The following is a 24,955-nucleotide window of genomic DNA, read 5'->3' as shown; positions in this document are numbered from 1 at the left end:
AAGGTAAAATGTGTCCCGGTACTGAAGGGGTTAAGGACCATTGATAGAAGCAATCTACATAGTAAGATACACTCTTTATACACCCCTGACCTTCATTACTGGGAAACATTTCTACCTTGAGATTTGTGTACCATTAGACCATTTTATTGACATTACCAAGGGTCTATGGAGGTGACAAGATTAATGGCCACAATCTTCACTATTTTAACCCCTTCAGTACTGGGACACATTTTTAGCTTGAGAGAGAGAGAGAGAGAGAGAGAGAGAGAGAGAGAGAGAGAGAGAGAGAGAGAGAGAGAGAGAGAGAGAGAGACGATACACACAACACACACACACACACACACACACACACACACACACACACACACACAAAGCTATGGGCGGCGTCAACAGCTCCACACCCACTGCCGCCCATATTTGTCCCGCCCATGCATGCTCACGCCCAAGCTTCCCCAGTCAGCCCATACGCCTCCGCAGCCGCCCTCACTATATAATGAAGTGACTCAAGACACACAGATCCACGTGTTCCGGAGAAAACTGACGTCTGACAGGCGAGGAGAGAGAGAGAGAGAGAGAGAGAGAGAGAGAGAGAGAGAGAGAGAGAGAGAGAGAGAGAGAGAGAGAGAGAGATAAGGGTGTTTACTAGAAGTGTCAGGAGGCGGCGTGTAACTCTTACAAAGAGTGTCTCCATCTTGTGGTGGTGATTGATGCACTACATAAAGCAGAGTTCAGTGTAATTATCTTCCAGCAGTCCACCTCGCCATGCCCTCTTGTGTTTCTTGTTCAAGCAGGCACCACCCTCCCCACGCATTATAACTACCATACGCCTAATTAACTACCTTACCGCTAACTGTCCACATGTGACTCCTTCAATGCACGACACACCTTCCTAGTACAGCCTGTCAACCCCGTCACTGTCCCATCACCGTCCCATCACTAATGACTCTGTGGCACCATTAACTACCCTTCTCTATCCACTCACTCCCACACGTCACGTCACCCCTTCAGTGCATTATTATACAGCTTTCTATTAAATTATCCGCCCCATTACCGTCCCATCACTGTCTCATCATGTTTGTTACCTCCACTCTATTAATAGACTCACCCTCTCACTGAGCAGGTGGAGCTGGTGGACTAGGTGGGGCAAGTGGGGCGGTCACCGTGTTCCCAGGTCTCGTGTCTGGTGAGGAAATGGACGTCTGGTCACTGGCGGCGGTGGTGGTGGTGGACGTGGTGGGAGTTGCCAAATGGAAATATTCTACGTCACCAGATCCACCTTGAAAAGCCGCAAAAAGATCGCCAAATCATTGTTGTACATGCTACAAATGTTCCTAGACGAAGTACTTGGCTTGATTAACACACAGGCTAATCAGTATAGGGCCCCGTTGACCGTTTATCCCTCCGAGTGACGCAGAGCAAACCTGTCTCGGGAGTCTCGATCGCCACCCTCTAATCACTCGCCTTTTAAATCCGATTGATGTTTAATTGATTGATTGATAAGTTTATTGTTGTAGCAGTGTATACACCATCGAAATGTTGTTCATTTCCCTATGAATGAACCTATCAAATTACCAAGTTATCTATCTATCTATCTACACACAAGCATGTAAATATCTTCTCCAGCACCGCCAACACCCACACCTGCCCACCTTCGCCATCATGAACGGGAGTGTGTCAGTTTACACATTACTACTAGTATTTCCATGCAACTATATTGTGGCATTATATCACCTCAGACGCTGTGGCGCCATGCAACAAATTGTTCACTAATTTCGCTTCACTTGCAAACCAGATATTGTTTTGCATCTCTTTCAACTGATAGGAAAACAAGTCGATACATTATGCATTTTATTATATCAAGAGATATTGTGTTGCCATTAGAAATATATAGGAGTATCATTCACAAGATATCGTCATATCAGTAGGTATGAAAAATAAATACAAGTAACAAAAACTGCACCACGTTACAAGACACTGGCCAGACACTTAAATTAAGTATTGCATTGAAAGACTCACAAAACATCATCTCGGGAAACACGTAACAATACCTTTGTGCTTCACAACAGGAAGGATGAGTGATGAGCAGAGGAATCGTGACCCAAGAGGTTACCTTCCTCTCTTAGTCTACACTCTCCTTTCTTAAATACTATATACATATGTACACCGTACACTCCTATTACAATGCTATGCATAACTTCTAAATATTACCGTTTTCTGCTGGTGTAGATAAGGCATTGCAAAAAAACCATACCCGCTACATATCTACAACTGTCTACAAATTCTACAAATTTATCAACCCAATCTACAAATGGTCAATGAAATACACTACACCAGTGATGAAGATCTGTGGCCAACCTTCAGAACTTCATTGGTACGTCTCCAAGAATCATCCTTTTCTTCTCCCTCTTCCTTTTTTTCCTCCTCTTGTTCCTTTGGCAACACCGGCAGTAGTAGCAATCTGGTGTCCGTTGTATGTCATGCACGCTCACTCCAAAAACTTGCCTCACTTCTTTGGCGTTAGTAGTACTGAATCCTGGAACAAGAGATGGAACAATATTGTAATGGCGTCCTCCTCAATGCCTGTTGTCTTGTAGTACAGAGGGTTGAGGAAGGTATTGTGGATGATGTAACGATAAGTATGGTATATTAAGGAGAGCCAAGGTGGATCGGGTTTGCGTGGGTGGCTCTGTAGGCCTAAGGAGGAAAACTGCCGTACCAAACGCATAATTAATACGAGCGGAGGAACTTTATGAGTAGGGATTTTGGAATGTTGTGCATGGTAGAAATATTAGTGTTAGCATGAAGTGTACTACAACATGTATAAGGAGGAATAGAGTAAGGAAGGCAGCGTATTTAACATTGCGTGAATTGGCACGCGGGCAGTAGATTTGAGTGGGGGCAGGAAAGGACGCGATCTCGGATGAAGGGAGTGAGTGGCACTCTCTACTCGGACATATGTGGGGTGTGGACGCGTCACGGTGAGCGAGGGTCTCTGATCAGGTGGGTAATGTGATCAGGGCAGTGGAATTTCGTGTTAATATAATCGAGGGTGTCATTATGTGGAGTTAAGTCGTGTATTCAAGTGAGGAGAGTGTGTTTCTCTGTTGTTGGTTAAGAGTGCCGCGTCACTTTCATCGTTTTTTGTTCGAATGTACTTTACTTTATTTGAAATATATGTAAAATTGACTTGGAAGAGAGTTTTCCTTCAATGAAAATCCCAGCCCGTGTGGTACAATGATAACACGTCGACGAATGATGAGTGATGAGCAGAGGACTTGTGTCCCGAGAGGTTTTTTTTTTCATGTAGGAAGAGCGCCAGCCAAGGGCAAGAAACAAAGAAAAGATAAAAAAAAAAAAAGGCCCACTTGAGTGCTGGCTCTCTAAAAGTGGAAAAGCGTCAGCCAAAACAAGGAGGAAATGCCTCGATATCTCTCTCTTCAAAGAAGACAAGTCGCAAGAATTCAGAAATACAGATGCAGGTAGGGAGTTCCAGATTGTACAAATGAAAAGGATGAATGATTGAGAGTACTGGTTAACTCTTGCGTTGGGAAGTTGGACACAATAGGGATGAGAAGAAAGCCTTGTAAAGCGAGGCCGCAGGACGAGGGAGGCATAAAGATAGCAAGATCTGTAGAACAGTTAGCATGAAAATAACGATAAAAGAGAAGGAGATTCAACATTTCGGCGGTGAAAAAGAGGCTGAATTAGTTAGTCAGAGGAGGGGAATACCAAAACAATTGTTCAGTTTACTGTCCATATCAATTTGGAACACTGCCGAACCTGTTATAATGGTCAACAATTTGAAATCATTGAACCTAGCTTTGTCAAATCCCCTTGGATACTGCCAACATGAAAAACCTCATAGTACCAATAAACGCACTTACAATTCACTACAAGCACACAGTATGCACCAATACTGACACCACACCACAAAACACACCATACACAACTGACACACACACAAACAACTTAAATCACTCAAAACTAACCCAAAACACCCTGCAACACCTCAAAATATAAAAAGCTCACCCAAAACACATTACAGACACCCAAGTTACCAATATCATCCCTAGACACACACACACACACACACACACACACACACAGACACACACACACATGTAGAGAAGAGAGAGAGAGAGAGAGAGAGAGAGAGAGAGAGAGAGAGAGAGAGAGAGAGAGAGAGAGAGAGAGAGAGAGAGAGAGAGAGAGAGAGAGAGAGAGAGAGAGAGAGAGAGAGAGAGAGAGAGAGAGAGAGAGAGAGAGAGAGAGAGAACAGAGAGAGAGAGAGAGAGAGAGAGAATAGAGAGAGAGAGAGCTTTAGAAAATATTGAAATTATTAGGAACAGACGATAGGAAAGCAATGAGCTACAACTTAACAGTATTTCTGAAACTTAAGTTAATCAAAGATCAATTTCCTTTACTCCTATATCCAGGGCAGAACACGGAGACACAGGCTTGCCCGACTTTAGTGAACAGCGGCGGGCAGTCAGTGTGGTGGTGTACAAATTGAGACTACATGGGATAGGGGTAGGTTAGTTGACTGGATTAGTGAATGGCTTTCTGATAGGAAACAGAGAGTAGTATTAAATGGGGCAATGTCTGAGTGGAAGGAAGTGGTTAGTGGGTACCCCAAGGATCAGTGCTAGGACCTCTTCTTTTCTTGGTGTACATTAACGATTTAGATTTAGGAATTAGTAGCAAAGTATCAAAGTTTGCAGATGATACTAAGATAGCATGTGCAGTACAGGGTGAAAAGGACAATTACAGAATACAACGAGACCTGGACAGGCTGATAGCATGGGCAGACAGGTGGCAGATGGAGTTTAATTCTGATAAGTGTCAGGTTATGCATTTAGGTAAAGACAACACAAACTTTAACTATGAGATGGAGGGATGTTGGCTAGAGGCAGTAGAGGAAGGAAAGGATTTAGGAGTAGTGATAGACAGGACTATGAAATTTTCAAAGCAATGTTTAGAAGCAAGAAATAGGGCAAATAGGATCCTGGGTTTTATAAATAGAAATGTTAGTTATAAAAGTAAGGAAGTGGTGCGTAGCTTATATAATTCCTATGTTAGGCCCCATTTAGAGTATTGCATACAGGCCTGGTCACCCCACTATAGGCAGGATATCAACATGTTAGAAGCAGTTCAGAGAAGAGCAACTAGGATGATACCAGCATTAAAGCGCCTGGAGTATAGAGATAGATTAAAGGAATTAAACATGTTTTCATTTGAGAGGAGATGTATAAGAGGGATATGATAGAGTTATTTAAAATGTTTTCAGATACAAACTACATAGATGTGAGATCTTTCTTTACCTTAGAGGAGGAAATAGGACTAGAAATCATGGCAGGAAGATTAGAAAGCAAGGCTGCAGGTTAGATATAAGAAAATATTTCTTTAGTCATAGAGTGGTAGACTTCTGGAATGCATTGCCAGAGACGGTTGTAAATAGCACTAGTTTGAAAATGTTTAAAAACAGATTAGATAAGCACTTAAATTCATTAGATTTATAATTATGTATAGCACTGCATGATAGTTTTTATAAGAAATTTACTATAGTTAAATAAGACATGATCCCCATGTATGGGGACCACAAATTGTAGAGGATTTCGCTGTAGGACTTAGCCCTGTTAATGGGCCAAATATTTAGAATTAGTATATAATGTATTGTGTACTTGTAAGTGTATCTTTAAGTACTGATGACGAGGTCGCTGTGCGACTGATACAGGATAACCTAGATGGGCCCTGGTGGCCCTTTGTTATCCTATTATTTATGTTAAGGTGTAGGTAATCTGCGCCGTGAATTGACCGCCCACAGCCTCCGCCACGTCCACCTCATTCTGCCTGTCGTCACCTGGGAACGAAGCGGGTAATCAATGATAAAGGACACTTGTTATAAGGGCCCACTGACACTGAGCTAGCCTGTTGAAGGCCTCAAAACATACTCAAAAATTCACTCTTACACACACCCACGACAAACCACACATACCCAAACCCTCTTAAAATCTCAATAACATTCCAGAACACACTAAGAAAACACAGAACAGGTTAAAATACCTCCAAACTCACTAGAAACACCCAATATTTAATTAAATATCCCCCACACACACCCAAAAGACCACTAAACCCCCCCTTACCACTTATAACACTCATAATAATACCAAATCCCACTCAGAACACCAACCAATCCCTCAAAGTTCTCCCAAACCACACTCAAAACATGCTAATACACTTACCTAAATATTCCACCTTGGCTTCTTCTACTATTCCACCTTTATTTCTCATTTTTTTCTTCATTCTTCTCCATTATTACTCCTTCTTCTTCCTCCTCCTCCTTCCATCCACACGTCTGAGCCTAGAAACACATCAAAACACTAGATATTAGACAAAATATTCAGGAAAAGGAGGGTGACTTAAGTATTATGGCTTTGCTGCTGCTCCTCTTCCTCCTCCCTTTCTCCTCTCTTCCTCTTTATCCTCCTTTATTTCAACTTTCTTCCTCTTTCTGCTACGATTATCTAAACATCTGAACCTAGAAACCCACGAAAACACGTAGAAATCACTAGATATTAGGCAAAATATCGACGAACTGTGGATTTGGAAAATTGGCGCCAGCCACTACCTGGGTGGGCTGTGGTCATCCGAGAGAGAACGGAACGGGGATACTCGGCTAAATTACGTAAAACATTTCATTTCAAAATGACTTTTACAAAAACGAAGCCACGGCCAAATGCTTGTTATTTTATGACGTGATAAATACTTAAACTAATTTTCAAAATATCAAAATATCTCCAGCTTAACTGGTTTTTAAAAAAGGTCTAAATTAAGTACGTTAAAAGTACAAAAACATTTTAACCCATAAATCTCTTAAAACGTCCTGTAAAGTCAAGCCATTTTCACTTGGCGTGTATTTTATCACATTTCAGGGAGTCTGAGCTTTCTTTTAGGGCATTCTACAGCGTGTTAGACCGAGAAGCAGAAACGTGAGCAAATAAAATAAAGAAAAATAAGAGCTTTTTACAACAGCACCAAACACCATTTCAAAGTCCATATATTTCACTCAATAGATTGATTTCACACTTAAAAGAGGACAGGCACTCTTTTGCTACCATAAAGGCCCACTTATACCTTGAAATGAAAAAGCTCAAAACTCCAAGTGGGAAATTTTGAGCGTTAAAAGCCTTTAACATACGCCATAAAACATCACTAAACGCCACATATTTACCCAGCACAGGCGCGGAACACACTTCAAACACTACGAAACATTTATAGAAACCATAAAAACATACCATGGAATCGTAATATTAGCGTCAGGAAATATTGGAAAAAAGTATTTGACCCAACTGGCTGGTGACGGGTGGGTGAGGGCAGGTGTAGGGTGTTGGCTAGGGGACCGTCGGGGAAGCGGCCTGGAGGCAACACCGGCGGCGGGACATCCATATATAGCCTTTATCATCTCACCAAACCAAAATTAAGCCACACAGAGAAATTTTGACTAGACTAAATGAAATGTTAGACTGGTGGCTACCTTGTGACACATGTTTGGCCGAGGGTAAGTGAAGGAAACAAATATGAGAGGGTAATACAGACGCCTTGCTCTTTTTATGCTCCTTATACCATTACTTGAAAATATTTGCGTACTGTTTTCACTCTCATATGTAAAGAAAACCTAACATTAAGTGAATAGCCTTATAAATACCTTTAATAGACGAAGATTAGGCAGTGTGGTGAAGGCTTGCACGGTTTCTCATACTGATTGCCTCTTGGTGCTCCTTGAAAACTGTCGGTAATATAGCAACACTTCACTTTATTTGTGTGTGTGTGTGTGTGTGTGTGTGTGTGTGTGTGTGTGTGTGTGTGTGTGTGTGTGTGTGTGTGTGTCTCTGGGTGTGGATGTGCATGGGTCAGTATAGCCCACCGCCACAACTGTGTTCACCACCACCACCGCTAAGAGACTACTGCCGTAGCAAATGGTTATCTGTGAAGTCAGGACGCATGTATATATGTTTATGATAACTATCTGTCACTAAATCTCTTATTAATGAGACGCTATGCTTATACAAATACCACATGTCGATTTATTGGTTATTGTGACATCTTCCTCTTCGTTATCGTGTCCAGCTTTTGTTATTTGTCAAAGCAGGAAATATTAAATTGTATCTTGTTGTACAGCGAGTGTTGGCAAATCCGCGAGGCAATAAACAAGGTGCTTAAAAGGCAGACTGTACTATTTTTCTCATTCTCCATTTCTACCGCCTGATATACGAGTATTTCTGACAATAAACCAGGGTGACAGGATACTAAGTAGAGCAATATAGACTTTTTTTCTATCTACATACACATCTATATTATTATTTATATACGAATTCATTGACTCATCTATCTGCCTGCCTATCCATCTATCTGTTTGTTTGCCCAACTGTCTATTTACATATCTATCAACCCATCAAATTACCCGCTTATCCATCTATCTTCACACAAGCATATAAATACCACTACCACCACCACCACCACCAACCACTGCCAGTTCCCGCATCTGCCCATTCAGTCAGTTAGCCAAATAGTCAGTCAGCCAGATAGTCAGTCATTTAGTTAGTATTTTATTCATTTAATCAGTCAGTCAGTCAGTCAGTCAGAAAGTCAGTCCAAATGTCAGTCAGTCAGTGAATCTATTAGTTAGACAGGCAATCTATCCATCAATCCGTCAATCTTTCAGCCACTCAATCAATCAATATTCACGATGCAAAACAAGCAAACACACCATCACCAACAATCACCACCACCACCACCAATACACAGCACACTGACATCATCACCACCAACACTTTCTAAAGGTGTGTACACACTTACTGAATTTCCACGCATCGTTTCATCGTTGCGTATCACCTTATAATGCGTTACCGTGCAACAGGGTATTGTACCCATTTTTGCCTATCCGCGTGGTGTATCATCGTTGAGTGATGCAACAGTGTCATTCAGTTTGTTCCTGACCGTAGATATGAGTGCAAATGTGCAGTTGTCTGTGGCCACGTTTAGTTTTATTCATGAACATCAAATCAATAAAAGGAAAAATGAATGACGGAGTTGGTGGGTGTCTACACTATGTATGTGTAATGAAACAATACTGTGTTGACTGACTTGAAATTCCAGCATGTGACGGAACTGTATCAAAACGTGACAAGGATACACACAACTGATTTTGAGTTTGTCTGCAATTGGGGTCAAAATTGCAAAAAATATTCATGCCCGTCCACGACAACACTGAACATGCAACTGGACGATCCCACGCTCCTTGTCCACACACACACACACACACACACACACACACACACACACACACACACACACAAGGTTGGTGAGTTGTGTATCATTCCTTTGAGATGACGCCAAAATACCGAAAAATGGCGGATGGAACCCGTTGCGTAACTTTGTGTCATATTTTGACACGCAACGGTGAAGCACTATCCTGTCAACACTGCTACGCAACGGTGATCCGATACGTGGAAATGCAACAAGTGTGTACACGCCTTAATTAAAACACAAACAATATTCATACACAGTGTTACACCCGCAACCCCGACCGCTGCCCCTCCACCGCTCGTCTGGTCCCGCAGCACGCAGGGACTGAATGAACTGATGGTGGTAGTGGTGGTGGTGGAGGACAGGATTCAGAGTGAGTGAGTGAGTGAGTGAGTGAGTGAATAAGTGAGTGAGAAAGAGGACAGGAAAGAATAGAAGAAAGAGGAAAAATAAGTATATCTTATCAGAGCACAACATTTTTCCTCCCTCTCCCCCCACCCCTGGTCTCGTGTCTTTTTACATTACACACTGGCCAAGGGCAAACAAAGTGTTGGAAAAAAAAAATCCCGCTGGTTGCCAGGCCCTGTTAAGAGGAAGTAGAAAGAGAAAAAACAAAAAAATCTAAAAGGAGGGTCCAGTTAACGTAAGAGGTGTCTTGACACTCCTCTTTTGAAAGAGTTTAAGTCATAGGCAGGTGGAAATACAGACACAGGTAGAGAGTTCCAGAGTTTACCAGTGTACGGAATGAAGGAGTGAAGATACTGGTTAACTCTTGCATTAGGAAGATGGACAGAATAGGGATGAGAAGAAGTAGAGAGTCTTGTGCAGCGAGGCCGCAGGAGGGGGGAAGGCATGCAGTTAGCAAGTTCAGAAGAGCAGACAGCATGAAAACAGCGGTAGAAGACAGATAAAGATGCAACATTGCGGCGGTGACTTAAAGAATCAAGACAGTCAGTTAGAGGAGAAGAGTTGATAAGACGAAAAGCTTTAGATTCCACCTTGTTTAGTAAAGCTGTGTGTGGATCCCCAGACATGAGAGCCATACTCCATACACGGGCGGATAAGGCCCTTGTACAGAGCAAGCAGCTGGGAGGAGAAAAAATGGACGAAGACGCCATAGGACACCTAACTTCTTGGAAGCTGATTTAGCAAGAGTAGAGATGTGAAATTTCCAGTTTAGATTTTTAGTGAAGGATAGACCGAGTGTGTTTAATGTAGAGGAGAAAGTTGAGTGTTATTGAAGAAGAGAGGATAGTTGTCTGGAAGGTTATGTCGAGTAGATAGTTGTAGAAATTGAGTTTTGAGGCATTGAACAAAACCAGGTTTTCTCTGCCCCAATCAGAAACAAGTGAAAGATCAGAAGTTAGGCGTCCTATAGCATCTCGCCTTGAGTCATTTAATTGTTGTTGGGTTGGGCGTCTGTTGAACGCTGTTGAATAATGCATGGTATCATCAGCATAGGAGTGGATAGGGCATTGAGTCAGATTTAGGAGATCATTGATGAATAATAGAAAGAGAGTGGGTGATAGGACAGAACCCTGTGGAACACCACTGTTGATAGTTTTAGGGAAGAACAGTGACCGTCTACTACAGCAGCAATAGAACGATCGGAAAGGAAACTGGAGATGAAGGTACAGAGAGAAGGATAGAATCCGTAGGAGGGTAGTTTAGAAATTAAAGATTTGTGCCAGACTCTATCGAAGGCTTTCGATATGTCAAGGCCGACAGCAAAGGTTTCACCGAAGTCCCTAAAGAGGATGACCAAGATTCAGTTAGGAAAGTAAGAAGATCACCAGTAGATCTGCCTTTACGGAAACCATACTGGCAATCAGAGAGAAGGTTGTGAGCTGATAGATGCCTCATTATCTTCCTATTAAGGATAGACTCAAAGGCTTTAGAAAGGCAGGAAATCAAAGCTATAGGGCGGTAGTTAGAAGGATTGGAGTGGTCACCTTTTTAGGGACAGGTTGAATGTGAGCAAACTTCCAGCAAGAAGGATAAATAGAAGTAGAGACACAGATGAAAGAGTTTGACCAGGCAGTGAGCGAGTTCAAGCACAGTTTTGAGAACAACAGGAGGGACTCCATCCGGACCGTAAGCCTTCCGAGAATCAAGGCCAGAGAGGGCCAGGAAAACGTCTTTATAAAGAATTTTAATTTTAGGGATGAAGTAGTCAGAGGGTGGAGGAGTAGGAGGAATATGCCCAGAATCATCCAAAGTTGAGTTGGTAGCAAAGGTTTGAGCGAAGAGTTCAGCTTTAGAAAAGAAGAGACAGCTGTAGAGCCATCTGGATGAAGTAAAGGAGGAAAGACGAAGAAGTAAAGTTGTTAGAGATATTATTCTAGATGCCAGAAATCTCGAGAGGAGTTAGAATTGGAAAGACTTTGACATTTTCTATTGATGAAAGAGTTTTAGTAAGTTGGAGAATAGATTTGGCATGATTACGGGCAGAAATATATAGGGCATGAGTTTCAGCAGTTGGATGGCTACGGAACCGTTTGTGAGCCGCCTCTCTATCATTGACAGCACGAGAACAAGCAGAGTTAAACCAAGGCTTTTTAGCTTTAGGGTTAGAGAAAGTATGAGGAATGTATAGCTCCATGCCAGAGATAATCACCTCTGTTATGCGCTCGGCACAAAGAGAAGGATCTCTGACATGAAAACAATAATCATCCCAAGGAAATCAGAATAGTACTGCCTTAGTTCCTCCCACTTAGCAGAGTTAAAATGCCAGAAGCACCTCCGCTTAGGCGGGTCCTGAGGCTGCACTGGAGTGATAGAACTGGTAACAAATTAGATTGTGGTCGGAGGAGCCCAACGGAGAGGAAAGTTTAACAGAGTAAGCAGAAGGGTTGGAGGTTAGGAAAAGATCAAGAATGTTGGGCGTGTCTCCAAGGCGGTCAGGAATACGGGTAGGAACTTCACTAGCTGCTCTAGGTCATGAAGGATAGCAAAGTTGAAGGTTTGTTCACCAGGTTGGTCAGTGAAAGAAGATGAAAGCCAAAGCTGGTGGTGAACATTGAAATCCCTAAAATGGAGATCTCAGCAAAAGGAAAGTGAGATAAGATGTGCTCCACCTTGGAAGTCAAATAGTCAAAGAATTTTACATAGTCAGAGGAATTAGGTGAGAGGTATACAGCACAGATGTATTTAGTTAGAGAGTGACATTGAAGTCTTAGCCAGATGGTAGAAAATTCTGAAGATTCAAGATTGTGGGCACGAGAGCAAGTGGTGTCGTTACGCACGTATGCGCAACATCCAGCTTTGGATTGAAAATGAGGATAGAGCAAGTAGGAGGGAACAGAAAAGGGGCTGCTGTCAGTAGTCACAGACAACTGTGTTTCGGTTAGGAAGAGAAGATGAGGTTTAGTAGAGGAGAGTGGTGTTCCACAGATTGAAAATTAGAACGAAGGCCACGAATGTTGCAGAAATTGATAGTGAAAGTATTAGATGAAGTGTCAAGACACCCAAGGTCGACAGCAGAGGGGCATGGTGATGAAATTGACGTCTGGTCAGTGGTGGTGGTGGTGGTGGTGGTCAGTTGCCAAATGAAAATATTCTACGTCACCAGCTCCACCTTGAAAACTCACTCCAGTTTGGTCATTACCACAGACTGATGGAATGTTTCAAGTTAATTTGGGCAGCATGACGTTATGAGGATAATGAATATAATGATGTAAGAGCTGGAGAACCACTGATGAGAGAAGAGAGGCGAGAACTGAAGTGACAGGAAGCAGCACTTCCTGCTTGCGTCACGTGAGCGTATTGCGCGCTGGTTGGGCACGTGGTAAGAACCCAGTGAGCATGGCGGGAACTTAGTGAGCGTGGCGGGAGCCTGATCACATGCGTGTTATGACCGTAGTTAAACCCGATTGGACACAGTGATATCGTAGCGATATCAAGGGACGTACGCAGTAAAGGCTTGGTAGATACGTAGCAGTGGAGGGATTTCGCAATTCCATCACGTCTCCACTACGTCCTCAAAAATTTTATGAACGTGTTGAGAACCTGCTGCGCGTAGTAAGGACCGCCTCTGGTGTGATGGGGCCTTGACACGGAGAGTTTATCCCTGTCAGTGACGCACACCAAACTTGTCTCAGGAGCCTCGCTCGTCTCCTCTCCACCTCCCCCTCCCCCGCTGTTCCCCACACTCTCATCACTCGCCTTTTAAATCTCATTGATGTTTACTTGATTGATTGATAAGTTTATTGTTATAGCAGTGTATACACCATCGAACTGTTGTCAATTTACGTATGAATGAACCTAACAAATTACCAGCTTATGTATCTATCTATCTACACACAAGCATGTAGATAGATATCTCCACCAGCACCGCCAACACCCACACCTGCCCACCTTCGCCATCATGAACGGCAGTGTGTCAGTTTACACAATACTACTAGTATTTCCATGCCACTATATTGTAGCATCATATCACCTCAGACGCTGGTCAACAAGACGAGACACAGCAAGGAGACCAGACCAGACCAGACGACACGAGAGAGAGAGAGAGAGAGAGAGAGAGAGAGAGAGAGAGAGAGAGAGAGAGAGAGAGAGAGAGAGAGAGAGAGAGAGAGAGAGAGAGAGAGAGAGAGAGAGAGAGAGGAGAGAGAGAATCAGAGAGAGGAGAATCACGATACACACAAACACACACACACACACACACACACACACACACACACAAAGCTATGGGCGGCGTTAACAGCTCCACACCCACTGCCGCCCATATTTGTCCCGCCCATGCATGCTCACGCCCAAGCTTCCCAGTCAGCCCATACGCCTCCGCAGCCGCCCTCACTATATAATGAAGTGACTCAAGACACACAGATCCACGTGTTCCGGAGAAAACTGACGTCTGACAGGCGAGAGAGAGAGAGAGAGAGAGAGAGAGAGAGAGAGAGAGAGAGAGAGAGAGAGAGAGAGAGAGAGATGGGTGTTTACTAGAAGTGTCAGGAGGCGGCGTGTAACTCTTACAAAGAGTGTCTCCATCTTGTGGTGGTGATTGATGCACTACATAAAGCAGAGTTCAGTGTAATTATCTTCCAGCAGTCCACCTCGCCATGCCCTCTTGTGTTTCTTGTTAAAGCAGGCACCACCCTCCCCACGCATTATAACTACCATACGCCTAATTAACTACCTTACCGCTAACTGTCCACATGTGACTCCTTCAATGCACGACACACCTTCCTAGTACAGCCTGTCAACCCCGTCACTGTCCCATCACCGTCCCATCACTAATGACTCTGTGGCACCATTAATTAACTACCCTTCTCTATCCACTCACTCCCACACGTCACGTCACCCCTTCAGTGCATTATTATACAGCTTTCTATTAAATTATCCGCCCCATTACCGTCCCATCACTGTCTCATCATGTTTGTTACCTCCACTCTATTAATAGACTCACCCTCTCACTGAGCAGGTGGAGCTGGTGGACTAGGTGGGGCAAGTGGGGCGGTCACCGTGTTCCCAGGTCTCGTGTCTGGTGAGGAAGAGGACGTCTGGTCACTGGCGGCGGTGGTGGTGGTGGACGTGGTGGGGAGTTGCCAAATGGAAATATTCTACGTCACCAGATCCACCTTGAAAAGCCGCAAAAAGACCGCCAAATCATTGTTATACATGCTACAAATGTTCCTAGACGAAGTAATTGGCTTGATTAACACACAGGCTAATCAGTATAGGGCCCCGTTGACCGTTTATCCCTCCGAGTGACGCAGAGCAAACCTGTCTCGGGAGTCTCGATCGCCACCCTCTAATCATTCGCCTTTTAAATCCGATTGATGTTTGATTGATTGATTGATAAGTTTATTGTTGTAGCAGTGTATACACCATCGAAATGTTGTTCATTTCCCTATGAATGAACCTATCAAATTACCAAGTTATCTATCTATCTATCTACACACAAGCATGTAAATATCTTCTCCAGCACCGCCAACACCCACACCTGCCCACCTTCGCCATCATGAACGGGAGTGTGTCAGTTTACACATTACTACTAGTATTTCCATGCAACTATATTGTGGCATCATATCACCTCAGACGCTGTGGCGCCATGCAGCAAATTGTTGACTAATTTCGCTTCACTTGCAAACCAGATATTGTTTTGCATCTCTTTCAACTGATAGGAAAACAAGTCGATACATTATGCATTTTATTATATCAAGAGATATTGTGTTGCCATTAGAAATATATAGGAGTATCATTCTAAAAAGCCTTGGTTTAACTCTGCTTGTTCTCGTGCTGTCAATGATAGAGAGGCGGCTCACAAACGGTTCCGTAGCCATCCAACTGCTGAAACTCATGCCCTATATATTTCTGCCCGTAATCATGCCAAATCTATTCTCCAACTTACTAAAAACTCTTTCATCAATAGAAAATGTCAAAGTCTTTCCAATTCTAACTCCTCTCGAGATTTCTGGCATCTAGCCAATAATATCTCTAACAACTTTACTTCTTCGTCTTTCCTCCTTTACTTCATCCAGATGGCTCTACAGCTGTCTCTTCTTTTCTAAAGCTGAACTCTTCGCTCAAACCTTTGCTACCAACTCAACTTTGGATGATTCTGGGCATATTCCTCCTACTCCTCCACCCTCTGACTACTTCATCCCTAAAATTAAAATTCTTTATAAAGACGTTTTCCTGGCCCTCTCTGGCCTTGATTCTCGGAAGGCTTACGGTCCGGATGGAGTCCCTCCTGTTGTTCTCAAAAACTGTGCTTCGAACTCGCTCACTGCCTGGTCAAACTCTTTCATCTGTGTCTCTCTACTTCTATTTATCCTTCTTGCTGGAAGTTTGCTCACATTCAACCTGTCCCTAAAAAGGTGACCACTCCAATCCTTCTAACTACCGCCCTATAGCTTTGATTTCCTGCCTTTCTAAAGCCTTTGAGTCTATCCTTAATAGGAAGATAATGAGGCATCTATCAGCTCACAACCTTCTCTCTGATTGCCAGTATGGTTTCCGTAAAGGCAGATCTACTGGTGATCTTCTTACTTTCCTAACTGAATCTTGGTCATCCTCTTTTGGGACTTCGGTGAAACCTTTGCTGTCGGCCTTGACATATCGAAAGCCTTCGATAGAGTCTGGCACAAATCTTTAATTTCTAAACTACCCTCCTACATTCTATCCTTCTCTCTGTACCTTCATCTCCAGTTTCCTTTCCGATCGTTCTATTGCTGCTGTGTAGACGGTCACTGTTCTTAACAATTCACTACAAGCACACAGTATGCACCAATACTGACACCACACCACAAAACACACCATACACAACTGACACACACACAAACAACTTAAATCACTCAAAACTAACCCAAAACACCCTGCAACACCTCAAAATATAAAAAGCTCACCCAAAACACATTACAGACACCCAAGTTACCAATATCATCCCTAGATATACACACACACACACACACACACACACACACACACACACACACACACATGTAGTGAACACCACTACACTACACTAGATAAGAGAGAGAGAGAGAGAGAGAGAGAGAGAGAGAGAGAGAGAGAGAGAGAGAGAGAGAGAGAGAGAGAGAGAGAGAGAGAGAGAGAGAGAGAGAGAGAAACAAATCTTAACAGAAAACAACAACAACACCAAAACCACAATTTCCTTTACTCCTATATCCAGGGCAGAACACGGAGACACAGGCTTGCCCGACTTTAGTGAACAGCGGCGGGCAGTCAGTGTGGTGCAAGGTGTAGGTAATCTGCGCCGTGAATTGACCGCCCACAGCCTCCGCCACGTCCACCTCATTCTGCCTGTCGTCACCTGGGAACGAAGCGGGTAATCAATGATAAAGGACACTTGTTATAAGGGCCCACTGACACTGAGCTAGCCTGTTGAGGGCCTCAAAACATACTCAAAAATCCTTGTATAGGCCCAATTCACTCTTACACACACCCACGACAAACCACACATACCCAAACCCTCTTAAAATCTCAATAACATTCCAGAACACACTAAGAAAACACAGAACAGGTTAAAATACCTCCAAACTCACTAGAAACACCCAATATTTAATGAAATATCCCCCACACACACCCAAAAGACCACTAACCCCACCCCACCACTTATAACACTCATAATAATACCAAATCCCACTCAGAACACCAACCAATCCCTCAAAGTTCTCCCAAACCACACTCAAAACATACTAATACACTTACCTAAATATTACACCTTGGCTTCTTCTACTATTCCACCTTTATTTCTCATTTTTTCTTCATTCTTCTCCATTATTACTCCTTCTTCTTCCTCCTCCTCCTTCCATCCACACGTCTGAGCCTAGAAACACATCAAAACACTAGATATTAGACAAAATATTTAGGAAAAGGAGGGTGACTTAAGTATTATAGCTTTGCTGCTGCTCCTCTTCCTCCTCCATTTCTCCTCTCTTCCTCTTTATCCTCCTTTATTTCAACTTTCTTCCTCTTTCTGCTACAATTATCTAAACATCTGAACCTAGAAACCCACGAAAACACGTAGAAATCACTAGATATTAGGCAAAATATCGACGAACTGTGGATTTGGAAAATTGGCGCCAGCCACTACCTGGGTGGGCTGTGGTCATCCGAGAGAGAACGGGAACGGGGCTGACTCGGCTAAATTACGTAAATCATTTCATTTCAAAATGACTTTTACAAAAACGAGGCCACGGCCAAATGCTTGTTATTTTATGACGTGATAAATACTTAAACTAATTTTCAAAATATCAAAATATCTCCAGCTTAACTGGTTTTTAAAAAAGGTCTAAATTAAGTACGTTAAAAGTACAAAACATTTTAACCCATAAATCTCTTAAAACGTCCTGTAAAGTCAAGCCATTTTCACTTGGCGTGTATTTTATCACATTTCAGGGAGTCTGAGCTTTCTTTCAGGGCATTCTACAGCGTGTTAGACCGAGAAGCAGAAACGTGAGCAAATAAAATAAAGAAAAATAAGAGCTTTTTACAACAGCACCAAACACCATTTCAAAGTCCACATATTTCACTCAATAGATTGATTTCACACTTAAAAGAGGACAGGCACTCTTTTGCTACCATAAAGGCCCACTTATACCTTGAAATGAAAAAGCTCAAAACTCCAAGTGGGAAATTTTGAGCGTTAAAAGCCTTTAACATACGCCATAAAACACCACTAAACGCCACATATTTACCCAGCACAGGCGCGGAACACACTTCAAACACAACGAAACATTTATAGAAACCATAAAAACATACCATGGAAGCGTAATATTAGCGTCAGGAAATATTGGAAAAAAAGTATTTGACCCAACTGGCTGGTGACGGGTGGGTGAGGGCGGGTGTAGGGTGTTGGCTAGGGGACCGTCGGGGGGGAAGCGGCCTGGAGGCAACACCGGCGGCGGGACATCCATATATAGCCTTTATCATCTCACCAAACCAAAATTAAGCCACACAGAGAAATTTTGACTAGACTAAATGAAATGTTAGACTGGTGGCTACCTTGTGACACATGTTTGGCCGAGGGTAAGTGAAGGAAACAAATATGAGAGGGTAATACAGACGCCTTGCTCTTTTATGCTCCTTATACCATTACTTGAAAATATTTGCGTACTGTTTTCACTCTCATATGTAAAGAAAACCTAACATTAAGTGAATAGCCTTATAAATACCTTTAATAGACGAAGATTAGGCAGTGTGGTGAAGGCTTGCACGGTTTCTCATACTGATTGCCTCTTGGTGCTCCTTGAAAACTGTCGGTAATATAGCAACACTTCACTTTATTTGTGTGTGTGTGTGTGTGTGTGTGTGTGTGTGTGTGTGTGTGTGTGTGTGTGTGTGTGTGTGTGTCTCTGGGTGTGGATGTGCATGGGTCAGTATAGCCCACCGCCACAACTGTGTTCACCACCACCACCGCTAAGAGACTACTGCCGTAGCAAAAGGTTATCTGTGAAGTCAGGACGCATGTATATATGTTTATGATAACTATCTGTCACTAAATCTCTTATTAATGAGACGCTATGCTTATACAAATACAACATGTCGATTTATTGGTTATTGTGACATCTTCCTCTTCGTTATCGTGTCCAGCTTTTGTTATTTGTCAAAGCAGGAAATATTAAATTGTATCTTGTTGTACAGCGAGTGTTGGCAAATCCGCGAGGCAATAAACAAGGTGCTTAAAAGGCAGACTGTACTATTTTTCTCATTCTCCATTTCTACCGCCTGATATACGAGTATTTCTGACAATAAACCAGGGTGACAGGATACTAAGTAGAGCAATATAGACTTTTTCTATCTACATACACATCTATATTATTATTTATATACGAATTCATTGACTCATCTATCTGCCTGCCTATCCATCTATCTGTTTGTTTGCCCAACTGTCTATTTACATATCTATCAACCCATCAAATTACCCGCTTATCCATCTATCTTCACACAAGCATATAAATACCACTACCACCACCACCACCACCACAACCACTGCCAGTTCCCGCATCTGCCCATTCAGTCAGTTAGCCAAATAGTCAGTCAGCCAGATAGTCAGTCATTTAGTTAGTATTTTATTCATTTAATCAGTCAGTCAGTCAGTCAGTCAGAAAGTCAGTCCAAATGTCAGTCAGTCAGTGAATCTATTAGTTAGACAGGCAATCTATCCATCAATCCGTCAATCTTTCAGCCACTCAATCAATCAATATTCACGATGCAAAACAAGCAAACACACCATCACCAACAATCACCACCACCACCACCAATACACAGCACACTGACATCATCACCACCAACACTTTCTAAAGGTGTGTACACACTTACTGAATTTCCACGCATCGTTTCATCGTTGCGTATCACCTTATAATGCGTTACCGTGCAACAGGGTATTGTACCCATTTTTGCCTATCCGCGTGGTGTATCATCGTTGAGTGATGCAACAGTGTCATTCAGTTTGTTCCTGACCGTAGATATGAGTGCAAATGTGCAGTTGTCTGTGGCCACGTTTAGTTTTATTCATGAACATCAAATCAATAAAAGGAAAAATGAATGACGGAGTTGGTGGGTGTCTACACTATGTATGTGTAATGAAACAATACTGTGTTGACTGACTTGAAATTCCAGCATGTGACGGAACTGTATCAAAACGTGACAAGGATACACACAACTGATTTTGAGTTTGTCTGCAATTGGGGTCAAAATTGCAAAAAATATTCATGCCCGTCCACGACAACACTGAACATGCAACTGGACGATCCCACGCTCCTTGTCCACACACACACACACACACACACACACGAAGGTTGGTGAGTTGTGTATCATTCCTTTGAGATGACGCCAAAATACCGAAAAATGGCGGATGGAACCCGTTGCGTAACTTTGTGTCATATTTTGACACGCAACGGTGAAGCACTATCCTGTCAACACTGCTACGCAACGGTGATCCGATACGTGGAAATGCAACAAGTGTGTACACGCCTTAATTAAAACACAAACAATATTCATACACAGTGTTACACCCGCAACCCCGACCGCTGCCCTCCACCGCTCCTCTGGTCCCGCGGCACGCAGGGTGGCCAGCCAGACAGCCAAGGTGACTCTGGGCGGCGGACTAACCTTCCTTCAAGACGTGTTTGTGTCCGTGGTGGAGGAATGAACTGATGGTGGTAGTGGTGGTAGTGGAGGACAGGATTCAGAGTGAGTGAGTGAGTGAATAAGTGAGTGAGAAAGAGGACAGGAAAGAATAGAAGAAAGAGGAAAAATAAGAATATCTTATCAGAGCACAACATTTTCTCTCTCTCCCCCACTCCAGGTCTCGTGTCTGGTGATGAAATGGACGTCTGGTCAGTGGTGGTGGTGGTGGTCAGTTGCCAAATGAAAATATTCTACGTCACCAGCTCCACCTTGAAAAGTCGCTCCAGTTTGGTCATTACCACAGACTGATGGAAAGTTTGAAGTTAATTTGGGCAGCATGACGTTATGAGGATAATGAATATAATGATGTAAGAGCTGGAGAACCACTGATGAGAGAAGAGAGGCGAGAACTGAAGTGACAGGAAGCAGCACTTCCTGCTTGCGTCACGTGAGCGTATTGCGCGCTGGTTGGGCACGTGGTAAGAACCCAGTGAGCATGGCGGGAACTTAGTGAGCGTGGCGGGAGCCTGATCACATACGTGTTATGACCGTAGTTAAACCCGATTGGACACAATGATATCGTAGCGATATCAAGGGACGTACGCAGTAAAGGCTTGGTAGATACGTAGCAGTGGAGGGATTTCGCAATTCCATCACGTCTCCACTACGTCCTCAAAAATTTTATGAACGTGTTGAGAACCTGCTGCGCGTTGTAAGGACCGCCTCTGGTGTGATGGGGCCTTGACACGGAGAGTTTATCCCTGTCAGTGACGCACACCAAACTTGTCTCAGGGGCCTCGCTCGTCTCCTCTCCACCTCCCCCTCCCCCGCTGTTCCCCACACTCTCATCACTCGCCTTTTAAATCTCATTGATGTTTACTTGATTGATTGATGAGTTTATTGTTATAGCAGTGTATACACCATCGAACTGTTGTCAATTTACGTATGAATGAACCTAACAAATTACCAGCTTATGTATCTATCTATCTACACACAAGCATGTAGATATCTCCACCAGCACCGCCAACACCCACACCTGCCCACCTTCGCCATCATGAACGGCAGTGTGTCAGTTTACACAATACTACTAGTATTTCCATGCCACTATATTGTAGCATAATATCACCTCAGACGCTGGTCAACAAGACGAGACACAGCAAGGAGACCAGACCAGACCAGACGACACGAGAGAGAGAGAGAGAGAGAGAGAGAGAGAGAGAGAGAGAGAGAGAGAGAGAGAGAGAGGAGAGGAGAGGAGAGGAGGAGAATCACGATACACACAAACACACACACACACACTTACCACTCACTTACCACACACACACACACACACACAAAAGCTATGGGCGGCGTCAACAGCTCCACACCCACTCCCGCCCATATTTGTCCCGCCCATGCATGCTCACGCCCAAGCTTCCCCAGTCAGCCCATACGCCTCCGCAGCCGCCCTCACTATATAATGAAGTGACTCAAGACACACAGATCCACGTGTTCCGGAGAAAACTGACGTCTGACAGGCGAGGAGAGAGAGAGAGAGAGAGAGAGAGAGAGAGAGAGAGAGAGAGAGAGAGAGAGAGAGAGAGAGCAATAGAAAGACTGAAAAACCCTGAAAATAAGATCGAGAAAGAGAAAAAAAAAGAGAGAGAGAAAAAAACCCAAGAACACCCTGAGACACCCCGACACACCCCCAGACACCCCTTACTCATTATAATGAACATAAACGTGCACCACTTCACCAGTATATTTTCTTTGTGATGGCAGATAATAAAAATCTGGAGTCACATCTTATCCTGGTGACTTGCTGTGACCTTGACCTTGAGTGTGACCTTGAGAGTGACCTTGAGTATGACCTTGACCCTGGGAAGTGAGTAAGTTGACCTCTGCTCGGCCCGCTGTGGTGGTGCACCTCTCGGCCTCTGCAGGGACCTGGAATCAATCTGGTGTTGACTTTGGTGATTGTTGTGGTGGTGGTGGTGGCCGTTCGGTGGTGCCTGGGGTCGGCTGGTGGTGCTGGTGACGGGCCTGGTGCTCTGGTGGTGCTGGTGTTGCGTGGTGTTGACCTGCCGTCGAGCGTTCACACCGTTTTCTCTCATCTCGGTAATAACAACGATGATAATAATAATAATAATAATAATAATAATAATAATAATAATAATAATAATAATAGTAGTAGTAGTAGTAGTAGTAGTAGTAGTAGTAGTAGTAGTAGTAGTAGTAGTAGTAGTGGTGGTAGCAAGTGAAGCAAAATGTATGTTGTTCTGTTATGGACCAGTGGTGTTCAACCTGGGTGGAGAGTCCATCTTCTAGTGGACGAGATGAAGTGAGGGTGGACAGGTGGACAGCTGTCTGGGGTGGACTACTGGGTGGACGAGATCCTCACCTGCATGTGTCTCTATAATATACAAAGACTCTCTCTCTCTCTCTCTCTCTCTCTCTCTCTCTCTCTCTCTCTCTCTCTCTCTCTATATTTCTTAAAACACATACTACCAATACATATTTATCTATTGTAACATCGAGGTTGCCACTTTGTCTACTCGCAAGACCCCGATAGTACAACCACGCGAGATATGAGATAGGAAACATTGATCTTAAGTATTAAAAAGGTGACATTCTTAATGAGACTTTTTTCTGGGTGGGGTGAACACCTTCTACTTCATCACCGCTACGGCTGCACCACAGTGAAAAGAGAGAGAGAGAGAGAGAGAGAGAGAGAGAGAGAGAGAGAGAGAGAGAGAGAGAGAGAGAGAGAGTCAACATGTACTTACAATGGTGACGCGGCGTCCTGACACACACATAGGCCTACTGGCGCTGACACACAGGTCTATGTGAGTAATCCTCGGTGTCACATCACTCCCCACCCCCTCCCCAACACAGAGACACTTTTCACTTATATAGGCCTACCCCAGGGTGCCACTTTTCTGATAGGCTTAACCCAGGGTGCCACTTTTCTGATAGGCCTACCCCAGGGTGCCACTTTTCTGATAGGCCTACCCCAGGGTGGCACTTTTCTTGACTTGAGCGACGTTTTGTCACTTTGCACAATTGTGGCGGCTTGGTTTGGCGGGAAAGTGAGCGTGGTGTGTCCTGTGTCATGTGTCGTGTGTCATGTGTCTGGCGCGGCGTGTCATGTGTCGTGTGAACACTGCAACACTCTCACAACACTGTGTTACTACACACATCCCAGCAAAGTGCCTTAAATCCACGCTAGAGTGTCGGGGCGCGGCACAGCATGCCCCACCACTGCACACACCCACACAAACTAAAGGGGCGCGGGGCGCGGGGCGCGGGGCGGGGCACCGTGTCGTTCCTTTAGGCTTCATAATATATCAAAAATCAAACCACACCAGCGAGACAAGTAACAAAAACAAAATGACAAATTAAGAGGTATGAGAATCACTAATTACACACACAAACAAACAATGGCGTCCTTGGAAAACAAACAAATAATATTAATGATAATATCTGAAGGGTGAGCGGCGCGGCGCTTTGTCGCGCGCTTGGCGCCAACACAGATTTCAAAATTATATTCATTAATAATTATTAATTTGCGTCAAAATACTCGTTCACAAACAACACTGTAGTGACGGAGTGGTGTCATCAGCGCAATAAACCTTAGAAAACAAATCTTTATAATACATTACATAAATATTACAACAAATATTTGTAATACATTACATAAATATTACAACAAATGTTTGTAATACATTACATAAATATTACAACAAATGTTTATAATACATTACACAAATCTTAGCAACAGTAGGCTAGCAATTCATTTTATTTCATTTCTTCTTGATCTGTTTCACTATTTTTTATAATTTTACAGCTTAACAAGATCATTAATTATTTCCTCCAGTGCTGGGAACCTTCCTTTACCTGAGACACGCCCATCACGCCCACGCCCACCCAGATATAAGAACATTTTTCAGGGTGTTTTTACGGTTCTCAAGGCAAAGTGACATGATTTCTACATTGCTAACAGGAGAAATATTCTTGAAAACCTCTAGTCATCTCTAGGCCCTTGGAAAACAGTCGTGATGAGAGAATAAAG

General features: G+C 43.4%; 1 protein-coding gene across 1 annotated transcript in view; it reads right to left on the bottom strand.

The window, feature by feature from the left end:
• The window catches only part of LOC123502510, a 25,699-nt gene extending 2,702 nt beyond the window's left edge, over nucleotides 1-22,997 (bottom strand). Inside the window, exon 1 of the mRNA XM_045251633.1 lies at nucleotides 22,703-22,997. Within this exon, the coding sequence (XP_045107568.1) occupies nucleotides 22,703-22,997 (295 nt within the window). The remainder of the gene's footprint in view (nucleotides 1-22,702) is intronic.
• Between the last annotated feature and the right edge of the window lie 1,958 nt (nucleotides 22,998-24,955).

The sequence above is a fragment of the Portunus trituberculatus genome, chromosome 11, assembly GCF_017591435.1.
Source record: "Portunus trituberculatus isolate SZX2019 chromosome 11, ASM1759143v1, whole genome shotgun sequence".
In the NCBI taxonomy this organism is placed as follows: domain Eukaryota; kingdom Metazoa; phylum Arthropoda; class Malacostraca; order Decapoda; family Portunidae; genus Portunus; species Portunus trituberculatus.
The sequence above is the reverse complement of the archived record's forward strand: the minus strand, read 5'-3'. Positions and strand labels throughout refer to the sequence as shown.